The sequence below is a fragment of the Acyrthosiphon pisum genome, chromosome A1 (assembly GCF_005508785.2).
Source record: "Acyrthosiphon pisum isolate AL4f chromosome A1, pea_aphid_22Mar2018_4r6ur, whole genome shotgun sequence".
NCBI lineage: Eukaryota > Metazoa > Arthropoda > Insecta > Hemiptera > Aphididae > Acyrthosiphon > Acyrthosiphon pisum.
Window position 1 is genome coordinate 118,322,194 of NC_042494.1, and position 14,736 is coordinate 118,336,929.

The 14,736-nt window shown below is 28.9% G+C and overlaps 1 protein-coding gene across 1 annotated transcript in view; it reads right to left on the bottom strand.

Moving 5' to 3' along the window:
- LOC100572326 (dopamine receptor 2) overlaps positions 1-14,736 on the bottom strand; it is a 147,835-nt gene that overhangs the window by 125,203 nt on the left and 7,896 nt on the right. Inside the window, exon 2 of the mRNA XM_008180155.3 lies at positions 6,478-7,716. Within this exon, the coding sequence (XP_008178377.1) occupies positions 6,478-7,637 (1,160 nt within the window). The 5' untranslated portion in view covers positions 7,638-7,716. The remainder of the gene's footprint in view (positions 1-6,477; positions 7,717-14,736) is intronic.

The window sequence follows — 14,736 nt, forward strand, 5'->3', positions numbered from 1 at the left end:
AAAAGTAAATTTTATCGCGCATGCGCGTATCGAAAGTGTTGAAAACTTGAAATTTATCTGAAAATGTGTATTTAAGTACCTATACTATCTGTAATTCAGTGAAAACCCCATTTCAATACAAGATCATCGAACTGAAATATTTAGTGGTACCTACCTCTTATAGCATGAATATATATATATATATGAAAAATATTTTTATTGGTAAACAATTTTTAAATATTTTAAAAATATACATAATATGTGTATTTTATATACAAATTAAATTAACTTATTAAATCTATGTAAATTATTATTTATATCTTCAGATTTCGGATCTTTTTAAGCTTGTCAAAAATAAAAAATAAAAATTTATCAATTTTTTTATATATTTTTCTATATTTAATTTAATAAATACCTACTAGTTATTTTATCATAAGTTTTATTAATTTCATTATTACCCAAATTAATGGTTGTATTGATGTACAACTTTGTGTGAAATAAATCAATAAATACATATCGGTGGCTCACAATTTATTTCAACTATAAATGTCCCGGAGACGATGAAAACACAACCCACACTAATGTCTTTGAATATTCTTATAGGTTTTTTTTACCAATGTAAAGAAAAATGTAATTCTAATTTAAAAATAAATATAAAATATGTACTTATATGCACTTAAAATGAGAATATAAGAAAATTTGTACTAACACGTGAAAAAGAGTAAAATATGCAAAAAAATTTACTGTAGATTCCTCGTATTATAAAAGAGATTTATATATCACTAAACTATTTTTTGGACGAATATTAGAAAACCTAAAAAATCCTATAAGTCCCTAGTCCCATTTATGACTATTATGTGATAGGTACCCAATACCTATTTAACTGTGATAGTGAGTATTTACATATAAATCGGTTATTAGTTATTACATATTATAACCTCTGTAGGAATTATAAACAAAAATATTAATATTATATGTTATTATCAATGGATAAAATCTTATCAATGTCCAGCCACTGTATAAACATTAAGTTTCAATATTTATACTATAATTATTAATTATATATGTATAAATTATTACTATGAAAAAATAATACTTAAAAATAAATTAAACAATTACAATTATGCATAATTATAAATATTAACAGTTTTATATGAATTCTAGAATAACGGTATTTAAAATAATATCAGGTACCTACATATTATATCAAATATATATTATAATATTCATTAACTTACTACTCTAAGAAGGTAAGCTTAAAATAATTTAAACCGTAAATAATATGAAATAAAATACTACAAGTCAACATTCCTGGAACATTAAAATGAGATTCCATGACTCAACAGGTGTTTTAACTTATCCATTAAACATTTAACTCTGATAAATAAAAATAATAAATTTTAATTCTTACTTTTAAGTAAAGTTTGCATTTGTTTTTATAAATTATAGATCAATAAAAGGATGATAAAAACAAAATAACATCTGTAGAATATTTTAATTTACAAATAAATTTAAAAAGGTATTAAATGAATTATAAATAATATTCATCGTAAGGATAATTAATCATTATGTAAACATAGGTTTTAAATATTTACAACAATTTAAATAATGAAGACTACCATTTTTCTTTAATTTCTAAAATGGTAACTGAAGCACAGTATATTCATCTAACGTAATGCAAACAATTTGTTTAGTATTTCTTTTTTTATCATTTTACCAAGTTGTTTGCTTTTCCGGAAGAATTAAAGGTTTTCTATTTTTGACGAAATTTCGTATTATTGGTTGTACTTTTCAACAATTATAGAACTTATCAGTTCTATTATTACGCGTTCTATTACTTACGCGTTCTCACTAAAGTAAAGAAAAAATTATAATTAAATTTATTTAACGGCTATATTAAATTTGAGAAAACTTAAATTTATATTAACTAGTTTATAATAATTTAATTATAACTTAATTACATTTTATACATTTTTACTTATCTTTATATTTAAATTATCATTGAAAAAAAAAACCATATCAAGCGAAAGGTAAACCACCTTTTTTAATAGTATTTCCGAACACCTTTTTGCTTATTATAAAATAAAAAAAATATCGTTCACAAGCATGACCAAAAAGATTATATTAGAAATAAAATTAATTAATATTATTGATTTTGTGTGGGTACAAATTTACTTTACTACAATGATAAATAATATTGAGACATTTTTTTTTACAATCTATATACCAAAACTCGAAACTATACCTAAACTTACAATAAAAACTAATAAATAGCTAAAATGTACACAATCTCTGTATAATTATAATTATTTATATCTATGATACTGTAAAAATCTATTTTACACAAATATTATTTTTCCCTTGAAGGTTTTTACTCTTTTATATGTTTTCTGGTGGTAAATATTGTACCCAATTGAATATTTTGTAGTAGTATGGTAGAAAATTCACAGTACTTTTCAAAATTATCAGAAAAAAAATAAAAATACGGAAAAATGGGGAATATTTACGTGACACCAGTTTTTTAACGGTAATCACTTAAGTTAATAACAATATTATATAAATTAGTTCAACCTGTATTACTTATTCAAATTACTATTAAAAATTAACAATAGTATATAAACCAATTAAAAAACATATATATGTATATTGGCGGATACACCATTTCCCTTGGAATCGTTTTTCATATGCAATGATTTATCATAAAATTTAAAATCATCACATTCATTACAGTGACTAATTGACGAGGTATACTTAAAACCTAAAATACAGCAAAATTACGTCACGAGTTGTTTGTATATATTTTTGAAACAACTGACTAAATTTATTATTTTGGCATATCAACCACTTCAGAATATAATTAGAAATGTATACATTATTGAAGTATTATCAAAAAATAAAACCTATAAAATAGGTACACCAAACAATATAACATTAAAATTAAGTTGATTTGTAAGCATATATAGATTGAATATATGTGTAACTCAAGTTCATATTTTTTTTTAAAAGTGCACCTATTATTATATAAAATTAATTTTAAATGTACAAAATAAAACTTTAATTTTCCAAGATTTATTCATTTTCTAACTATTCTTACTATTTTCTAAGTTTTTTTAATGGTTTGATTTATAGTTTTTATAAAATATATTATATTATAGTTAAAAAAAAAAAAAAAACAAAATAAGTAATCTTTACGTTTTAAATAATTAGGTCAGCCACACAATACAATAAAGTCATTTATACCTACTTGCTAAATAAATGGAAAAAATTAAACGAAATAAAAAACTTTCCAAAGTATGAAAAAATACAAAAAAACTTTCATGAAAAGCAATTCAATTATATTCCATTATAAAAAATAATAGTTTTATGAACTGTACTACATTTTTAAAAACGATTTTAATCATTTATTATATTTTAACAATAATTAAAAACCTTATTAACATCTTATAATATCAAATAGTAAATCAATTATTATAAGTTAGGCTAATGATTGTCAGCAATTTTTTTCGCAATATCATATTCTAGTAGTAATAGACAAATGTGATTTTTAAATATTGAATATGATGGATGAATAAATTCACTTTTCCTATTTAAACAAGTTTTTTTTTTTTCAAAATATTTTTTCTATAGTTGACAATTATTATTGTTGATAGTTTTTATAAGACGGGGATTTTAATACACAAGCAATATTCATACATAATGAAACTGCGTAAAAGTTAAAGAGCTACGTTATGTTTATAGAAACTTCCATAGGTACTCATGAATATGTAAGTGGAACTATGGGTGACTTTGAGTAGACCTGAACGTCAATTTACAAATCAAATAACATAATTTCATCCAAACAAAATACAACAAATATTTGAAATTCAGTAATGAAATTACCTTGATGGCTTGATCGTACATTTGTGCCACAAATCCAAGATTAATTGTCCATTCTAAATATTTTTGAACATGGTTAGAAGTTAGGTCTTCAATATAGGAGTGCATTTTAAATTAGTATACATAATATTATACCATTAACAATACATTTTTAATATTTTTCGTACATAGATTATATTATTACATTACATTATTGATTTTATATTTTATAATACAAAATCCAATCATTATCATGAAAATAAAAATTATATAATAGTTTCTACTAAAATATAGTATTATTAATTACCATACGCTTATATCTATTAGCGTCAGTGTCGTGTTAATACTAATTTCATATCTCAAGACTAATAATAATTAGTATAGGTTAGATATATTTTTTTCTATTAAACGAGATCCCGAACTCTGGGAAAATAGCTCTATGTACGGACTATCTAAGCTAAACTCGTGTAGATTTTTTTTTTCATTCTTCATGACTCGTTGGCTGAGAAGTTGATCAAACACGGATATGAAGTGACATTATATTATTATTATAATTGTTGTCGGGCAAATTTTGTACAGCCGTGGAGTATGGTGGACAGCGATAGCCAATTTTCCGGGGTACACGTGGTAGTAATATAATATTATAATTTATAATAATATACTGACTAACAGAAAACGACGAGTCAAGCGGGCAAGCGAGTGGAGGTGGGACATGACTGATGAGATTGCAGCTGTCTGGTAGTACGCATGATTCTCGTGAAAAGGAGCTCCTGCATTATTGTAATAATATTAATAATAATAATAATAATAATTACGGTATAATATTATTATATTCTACGCACGTGTATCGGACGCACATTATCGGAACCTCGGCTGTAGGGTATTTGTGAAACTATTATTATTATTATGAATGAATAATGTATTAGGTATACAATTTAATACATTTTGTTATCATTCTTTTTTTTATAAATAATAAGTTATTTATTTGTACGTTGTATATTTTTTTTTTATTTTATAAGGAAATTTCAGCGTGTTTTCTAGGTTATTAATTAAAAAAATATAGTATACAAGAATACTTAAAATAGGCTTAACATTTTTTTTTTTAAAGTTTGATCAATGGTTAATCATTACGAGGAAGTACCTATACTATACATTTAAATATATTTTACTTATTATTATCACTTGAGTTTAATATATGCTACGAACATATAATATGTGATTATTTATATATATTATTTATTTAGTTCAATAATTGTATTGTATTACAACCATAATAAGTCCCGTGAAGCAGAAATTAGTACGGTCATTACATTTTAGTGGTCACAATTACTTCACACACTTATCCATCGACTCGCAAATGAAGGTACTCCACTATTTTAATTTAGTATAAACCATAATAATTGTGAGATTAAATCAAGTATTTTTATATGTAAGTTCTCGCTAAACACAATATGTCTACATGAACCCACGATTTAAGTTATTATAGTATTATGTCCAAAGCATGTATAATATCGGTGTGGCTAAAATGATAAAATAGGAACATTTTTGACTACTGGAATACTTCTAAAATAATTAATTGATTATTTTTTTTTTATAATATTTTTCTTATAATTCACTTTATAATACGAATGAATAATATTATAATAGTAATATTATATTATTACCTATATAATAGTCGGTAAAATTCCGTGTGTTGATAGCCATGGTAATTAAAAATAGTTTCAAATTTGAGTTAGAGACTTTCTGTGATTCTTATACTTAATTTTTGATTTAAGGCTAAACTAACAATTTTAATCCGATATATCACTTCAACAATATTCATTTCTAGATGGACATGCACATAAATATAATATTATGTTTGGTTAGTTCAAAATGCCTATATTAAATCTGATTTCTTATTTTAGTTATCCTTATCTACTATCCATAGCATAATATAATAGTTTAAATTCAAATTTAACACATCCATTACAGTGATTTTCTCCATAACAAGGTACACTCGACCTTGCCTACAGTAAAGTGAGATCCCCAATTTTTGTTTTAATCGTTATATCAATGGTTCATTTTAAATATATTAGCATGCTAGTGTATTATTATATTATTTTCATAAATATCAACATAATTTATTAATCTAATAAATATATTTTGTATACATTTTAGGACGTTATTCATTTTTATAATTTTAGACTTTTGTAAATTCAATTTAAAGTATCTTGGATAGAATCGAAATAAACGACAGAAATCAGTCTGCTTTTCTATTTAAACTGAATATTTTGAATTGATGAAAAACATTGTTTTTTTATTATAATACAAGACCTTTCATAAAATGTATATTATAAAAAAAGATTCATCGACCATCCGTTGACGTAGCAATTCAAATATCAGTGGCTCGGAAACATCCTCACCAACGGATTTTTTGTCAAGTAAATCGTCAATCTTATTATTTCCATCATTTCAATTTCAATATTTTTCTAGATTTCAGGAAGAAAAAACTCGCATTTACAGCATCTGGACCAATATAATATTGTGCAACCTACCAGCTATAACAGATGATACTACAACATACTAAAGTAAATATAACATATTAACACTATCGATTGGAAACAGAATACCTAATAACTTATCGTCGAACACGCGACGACTTACCTGCGGAAATCTCTGCTCCAGCAGGCGTAGATCACTGGGTTCATTCCACTGTTGATCCACCCGAGCCAGGCAACTACGGACGATAGAAGTTGGTCCTTGAACACGCAGCTCTCGTCGCAGAACCCGGACAGCAGGTTGACGACGAAGAACGGTAGCCAGCAGACGATGAACACGCCCATGACGATGCCCAGCGTCTTGGCTGCCTTCTTCTCGCGGGACAGCTTGCTCAGCTTCCGACTTAGGGAAAAGTTTTTCTGCAGCTGATGAGCTCGCGTGTAGCCTCCACCACCACTGTGTGCTGCCGACGCCGATGTGGTAGTCCCGCCTCCCCGGTGTATTCGGAGCGTGAGTTCCATCCGACCGCTACCAGCTCCACCACCACCTCCGCCACCTCCACCGCCACCACCTCCACCACCTCCGGAACCACCACCGGACGACGGGGTGGATGACAGCACTTTGGTGCCCAGCCGCTGGCACCGGGTTTGCGTGACGGCTGCCGTGTAGATCTTGTAATACGTGAACACCATGACCAGCAGTGGCACGTAAAACGATATGGTGGACGAGAATATCAGGTAACCGGTGCTGTTTGTGAACGGACACGTGTTGCTGGGAACGGGTTCGGTGCGGACCAGTCGCCACCATATGATGGCCGGGAAGCTGATGACGCTACTACACACCCACACGGCGGCGATCAGCCGGTACGCCCGCTTCCGGCTCATTTTCGTCGGGTACGTGAACGGATCGGTGATGGCCCAATACCGGTCCAGTGATATCACGCACAGGTTCAGTATGGACGCTGTGCTGAACAACACGTCCAGCGACCGCCAGACGTCGCACGCGTTGATGCCGAACGTCCAGTAGTGGTCGAGCACTTCCTGCACGGCGCTCACCGGCATCACCACCAGCCCGACCAGGAAGTCAGCGAAAGCCAGAGACGTGATGAAGTAGTTGGTCGCCGTGTGCAGATACCGCTCCCTGACCACAGCAATGATGACCAGACAGTTGCCGAACACGGTAACCATGCAGAACACCATCAGCACCGCTGACAGCGGGAACCGGTCGCTGAAGGTTGACCGGCAGGGGACCGCCTCCTCCGTGCCCATCGGGTCCTCGTAGTCAGCCGTACCGTTTACCAACGCAACCATTGTCGTCCAGTTCATCTTTCACTCTCTTTATATATATACGCCACGTAAGAATTTGTTACTCGGTGTATAGAGTCGCTATTCCGGAAAATCGTCACTGGAACACACAATGTAAAATTCAGAGTGTTAAAATTGTTCACCAATAATTTTCATTAAAAAAAAAATAGATTAGTTCACTCAAGTCATAAATTACTTAATTAGTAGGTAATTATAAATTACGATATACGTCTCATGTTCTGTATAATAGGGATGTTATATTTTTTCAACTTAGAACAAATAAAAAAAAAGTATTACATAGTATATTACAATTAATGCACTTATCTATTATATTCAATTATTTTAACTTTTATAATTCCAAATTAATTTTAGGTACTAAATTTCACATTTATTAGACGAAAAATTTTGATTAAAATTAAATCATGTTTATATTTTTACAAATTACACAATTTCCAATACCTTATTGCACCATAATGCTGCAATACCTAGTAATTGAAAGTATAGATATAATTTTTTTGATCCATATATTAAAAACATAGATGGTAAACGGTAATACGGATTTTTATTATCAATAATAATAATTTGTCGAGGAATGTTTCTGTTTATAGAATTTTTAATATATTCTACGCAATCAGTTTTTTTAAATGTGTTTTTATAGAGAAATTTTCAATCAATTGATCTACTTTTGTTCAAACAATTTTTTTACCAGACCATCACGTTGCAATCGTTCAAAAATTATTTACAACGAATCCCTGCTATTGATGAAACTTAGGTACTGACTTCTATTTATTTTATACTTATGACTACTCGAGTATTATCAAATCCAAACTTCCAAAACGATTACCTATTCCATCTCTAGTCATAAGCCAACTCGTCTAGTTTTAATACAACATTAATTTTATAGTAAATATCATTCATCTGTTCATTGCATCGTCGGTGGTTGTTGTTTGAGTTTGAATAATGCATTGTTTGCTACGTACCTATACCGTTGCAATGAGTCATCATAAGAAAACAAACTAGGTTAAGTAAGGTTTCAATTTTGGCTTGGTAGTTCATGCCATTGTTATATTATTATTATGAATTATGATTATTATTATTATTTTGGATTTATAGATTCATGTTTTTGTTTAATATAGGTCATTTATTATAGATTGGTGCATTTGTCATTATAGACACAGGTAAATATACCGTACTATCGTCACTCTATATTTTTATTTTTCATTGTCATATTTTACCCCTCACCTGCGTGTTGTATTTTTTTTAATAACACCATCTTATGAAATTAAATTATATTTTATGATATTGTTTAATCATGTTAGTCGTTTTAAATATTATTTTAGGAAATTACACCGGATATCTATTCGTTTATTTTAAAGCACTACTGGTGAAATTTTAAGCCAAATTTAATTTCAACCATCAAATTATATACGTGCATACGTGTGTAATCTGTATAGCTAAATATACTATAAAGATTATTGCAGTGATGAATAATGCTAAGTTGAATTTGGCATTTTATTACTACTAGAACTTTTAATAAACAAAAATACATTTATTTAGTTGCATTAATGAAATGTGTAGAATTATTAAATTTGAAGAAATATTAAAATAATATAAATATTTGCATTATCTACATCAGAGGTTTCCGACCCACGGCCCTCATCATTGAACCCACTAATGGGTTAAAGGAGGTTTTTCAGCCCCCTTGGTTATTTACACTACTTAAAAACATTCTTTTTTAAAAATTATATAATATAACGCATATTTTTTTAAATATCCCCGAGCTCTGTGATGAGGAACACAATTCTAGGGTAGGTACCTATATTAAAACATTTAAAACTGTAATTAGACCATAATTATAATATAATGATGTGAAAACATAATACCTATAGTGATATGTATAGCCCGATAACCCACATTGCTCTAATATTATGTTGTTGTATATACTTCACCCAGGAGGTTTGATGTAAATTATAAGTTTTATTGACTCAAATAAAATAAAGTATAAAACGAAAAATTTTAGCATACTTTGAAAGTTTTTTATATAGTTCCGTTAACACTTTGTAAAAAAAAATTAAATGAAACAACAACACATATGCGCTAAAAGATATATAAGTACAGTTACTGCTACATAACGGTATCATGTTCCTTTAACTGTCATGTCATGTATTTTAATGACACGGTAATCTGAATCCTAAATCAGACGGAGCGAGGGTTGTAACAAAATGTACCGTTTAGTCTGTTGAATAACATCTCGCAAGGAACTATAAATCATGTTTATTCAAATATCTTCAAAAAATACACGAGCGTCTTGACAATATGAGCGCGTATAGTGAGCGCTATGGTGGTCGGGGTGGGTAGGGTTGAAAACTCGCGTACTGAAATGTTATTCCGGTGAGTAAACTCCCAACGGGTAGGTTATTATACGGAAAGAACAATGAAGGTCGGGCATGACGTATCGGGTGATTACGGGGTCATTTATGAAGGAAACGTTTCCGGCCCGGAACTGACACGGAAGGACAAGAACAAGGAAAAAAGACACTAGATCCGGTGTATGTGGACTATGCTATACTATTGTAAAAACGTGCATCAGTGACTGAAAATGATTTAGATAAAAAATATGTGGATAGGAAATTTGCAGCTATATATAACAATCAGCGAAGAACGACAAGCTATGAGCTTTTCGTATTTTAACATTCCTTTGCCATATAGATTAACGCAATAGAGAATGTTTGAATTAATGAGTAATGACGATCCCCAGGTAGCTGGTATTTGAAAAAAAAAATACTTATTATTAGATAATTATTATTTCTATTAAATTAGGAAGAAAATATTTTAAGCTTAAAAAAATCACAATTTTCTCTTTAAGCAATCGGTAAAATTCTCTTAATAGTATATAAATCAATAATTATTAGACTACGTAAAAGTTGAAAAACACATTTGAGCTAATATTTATTTACCTATTTGTTTTAAGAGGAGAGTGAGTATTGGTCTGTTAATATAAAATATCAAATAATAAACTAAATATAAAATCAATACGTATTTATGTTTTATATTTAAAATGTTTGTGATTGTATGAATATGAATAAATAATAGATTGCGTAAAGTATTCCAAGAAAACAATAACAATTAAACGTTCGAGAAAATGCTTTCACATTGTAATATCAAAATTCTAAGTATAAATATTATAACTATTTTATATTTGAAACATTTATACCTAAACGTTTACAACTTTAAAATGTAATACCATAAGAAATTTTGAAAACTGTTAAATCTGAAAATTCTGTCGGAATATTTTTATTTTTGTTCTAATTAATAATTAAGTCTTTTCAGAAACGATCAGATGACACAAATTTAGCATTTTCGAATTATTATTTTTAGTTATGGGATGGGGGTTTGAAACACCCACGACAGCTACAACTGATATTGACACCAAACGTATTTCGTATCCACTAAGTTCATCCTCTAAACCTAAAGGCGTCCCTGAGTTTACCTGCTTAAAAATATGTGTATTATTACTTTTATAGTGATAATACTGTATTTCATTTTTTGATTTTTCATTATCCATTATCAAGTTATTTTTACAAGGACTAAACTTCAACATATTTTATCAGATAAATCAAATATTTATAACTGAAGCATCTGTACTGTTAATTTAATAATTAACTTTATCCGATTCAAATAAACATAGTAAATAACGAATTCGCTAAATTCTCAATTTTTATGTAACTTTACAATTATTGTGAAAGTTAATGAAAATTAATATCTCTCAATAAAAAATAAATAGAAATTAAGAAGGAAATATAACCAATAAATATTATTTGAATCACAAAATAATTATTGTGCAAGATAGATTTATTAATTTTCTTGTATTTCTAGGTTGATTTCTAGATTAGTTTTGTAGTTCTATAATTTATATTTTGTAAAAAATCATAAAAAAGCCACACTAACCATATCAAACCCGAATAGTCTCCTTCACATTTATTATAGGTGCTTAAACAGTTTTCATATGAAAACGATAATGATTGACATAGAACTGTAATTTGTTTTGTGTGTGTCTAAAATGTTATATAATAATAAATACTACGGGGCCTACGACATCAGCATGCCAAACTTATGATGAATATACTAGTTAAGCCTCTCTTATATAACAATTAACAAATTATCAGCCCAAACCCCACCAATTAAAATCCTGAATGCCTACGCTACTGATAGAAAATATGAATTAGGTATTTTGGTAGATATATTTAATAAAGTATCGTGCATTTTTTTCTTAGTTAACTGAAATCATTTTACACGCACTTCTTACTTAAACTCGTATGTAGGCGACGAAGACATGTAAGATTGGCTTTTGCAAACTATAATTTATAGATCCTTTATGTTTGCGACAGTACTAGGTTTTGAATGGTTTTATGTGAGTGTGTGTAGAGTCTACATTATCTTTAATATATTTCACATATTTTTAAACCACGATCGAAATTGTGATGATTTTTGTTTTTTTCCTTATACAACTATAAGCTAACAGGATGCAAAACATATAAAAAAACCTCTGACAAAACAAAGATAATGTTATCTTATAGAGAAAAATAAAAAGGTTTAGACTGTTTATTATAGTAATGTGTATGGGTCACCTTTATTTAGATTTGGTACTACATATGTAGTTTAGTTGACTGGTCTCGAGAATACAATCGGTATATCGTCTAGTGGCACACAGTTTGTGTTAGTAACATTAACGATGACTCGTCAGTTTTTTACTCCCACACACCGCCATTACTATATTACGTACTCATATAATGTTGTGCAATAACAATAACTAATAATTATAGCACGTTCTAATAAGTATGTTCACTAATTATTTAACTGGAATAAAAATAAAAAATAATAACATATCGAATATTATTGTTGGAAAGTGGGATAAATGATACATAATAATATTATGCGCCACGTTATCATCAAACGGTTCACACTCTAGGAATAACTGCCAATTTTCCATATCGGATACACGGCTATTATTTGTATAACAATCGAATCTGCACAACAATAATAAACTATCACGTTTTATAGATTCTGAGTGCGGTGATACATGGGTACTGTTTGGTTTTAAACCGATCTGTGTTTTTTTAAGGTTTATTTCTGAAGCTTTTATAGCCAGTCAAGTAGCTTGAAAAGTTTTACAAAGTACCTCTATAGATTTTAAATTGAACACTTTTGTACCATAAAGTGGTCATTATTTAGGAATTTCACAGTATTTTTTGGGAAAAACAGAAAAACAAAATAAAAATAAGTAGTTTTATTATACGAGTACAGTGACCTTTTTTTAACAAAATATTGATCATTTTTACGTAAATCAAGCATGGAACTCTGCAAAATCAGCTTTTTAGAATATAATTATAATTTATTATTGTTCAAACATTTAAATACGCCCACCTAACTTAACCTAAGTTAACTCTTTTTTATTTTAAAAGATATATTAGCATCGTATTTCTTTTCACATCAAATCTGCATTAACAGCTATCCCAAAAGTATTTTAAAACTCCGTTTAAGATCCTATTCATTAAAAACAATAATGCCATACACTCATAGTTTAAACCTGACAAACTTATGATAAAAGTGATAGCTTATATTTTATATACTATCTTATCTACTGTACCTAAATATTGATTTACCGTTATCTATGAGTTATGACTGACTATTTTTAACTCAGCATCATATACCATCAAACGCGCAGTAATGTCCATCGACCCATCTCCCCATCCCCTCCTCCACGCCACGATTACACGATAACCTCTATGGGCTCTATGATGTACCGTATTTCCGTTTTTAGGAGGGATTCAAAGGAAGCTCAGGGCCAAAAGTGTTGTCACTGCGGGAGGTGGCTGCAGCTATCGTTTAAGAAGAGGTTTAACAATAGTCTGTTATCTAGTTGTAATATAGGTAGTACAATACCAGCTCTGTTATCAACGTCTTCACGGGCTCCAGGCCGTCATTAGGATTTCGGGGCCAATGTAAAAGTAAAAGCGAGAGCCAGTGTGAAAGTAATTGAGAGGTTCAACACAAATTAGTATTTACAAATGTCTATAAAATACCCATTTTTAACCGTTTGTATTAATTGGTTCAAAGTTGACAAACTTTTGATTAATTGCCCATATTTCGGTTGAAACAAAAATAATTGTATAGTTTTTGAATTACGTCACAACAGTAATAGCCGCTGATATGAATAACACCATAACTCTACGAAGCGAATAAAATTAAGATTAAGAACATTGGATAAAACAAAAATTATTTAGGGTTTTCTAATCGATTTAACTGTATTCTTTTTCCTACTAATTTGCCCCATTATCATATGATTTACAGTTTACATCAACAATTATTTACTTGAAGAATATAAAATATTAAGTATATTACTATTTTATTTTCCATCTATAGCATTTAAAATTAAATGTTTCATATAGAGAAAAGGTACACAATATACGCGTATCTATAATACATTTTTAAAATACATTAATGTATTATTATAAGTTCTAGACTTTGTAGGAAATTTTAAAATATTTACTGTACTCTTTAGTCTTTATTGATGATTATCAGTGCCAAATTATTTTGCAATAGGTAACAAAATGCAATTATTTGTGTATGTGCAAACCGGTTATACATTTAATTTCTTCCATTGCCCAAACGAATTACAATGTTTCAGGTAAAAATGATAGATTGCACGCTATCAAGTTTCAGCCATTATATATTTGCCCCATTAGCAGTTTACAGCAGTGTTTCCCAACCTTTTTTATTCCACGCTACCTTGTAAATTTTCAAAAATATCATACCACCCCCCACCCACAATTAATTTTAATTAAATTTTTTTTCAAGGTAAAAATTAAGTTATAAAGTTCAAGGCCTTTTTTTGTTTTAAAATTGATTTAACTATAATCTATATAAATAATATATAACAATATAAAAAAGGCGGGTAAGTCGTGGATGTCGCTCTGCTGTACAGTAGGTTACAAGTGGGTTACTGTAATGGATGGAATTAAATTTGAATCCAATGATATTATATCATTGTATACGAAAAACGATTCTGAACGGAGATGATTTGTCAGTCTAGGATATATTATTTTTAAAGAAAAACTTA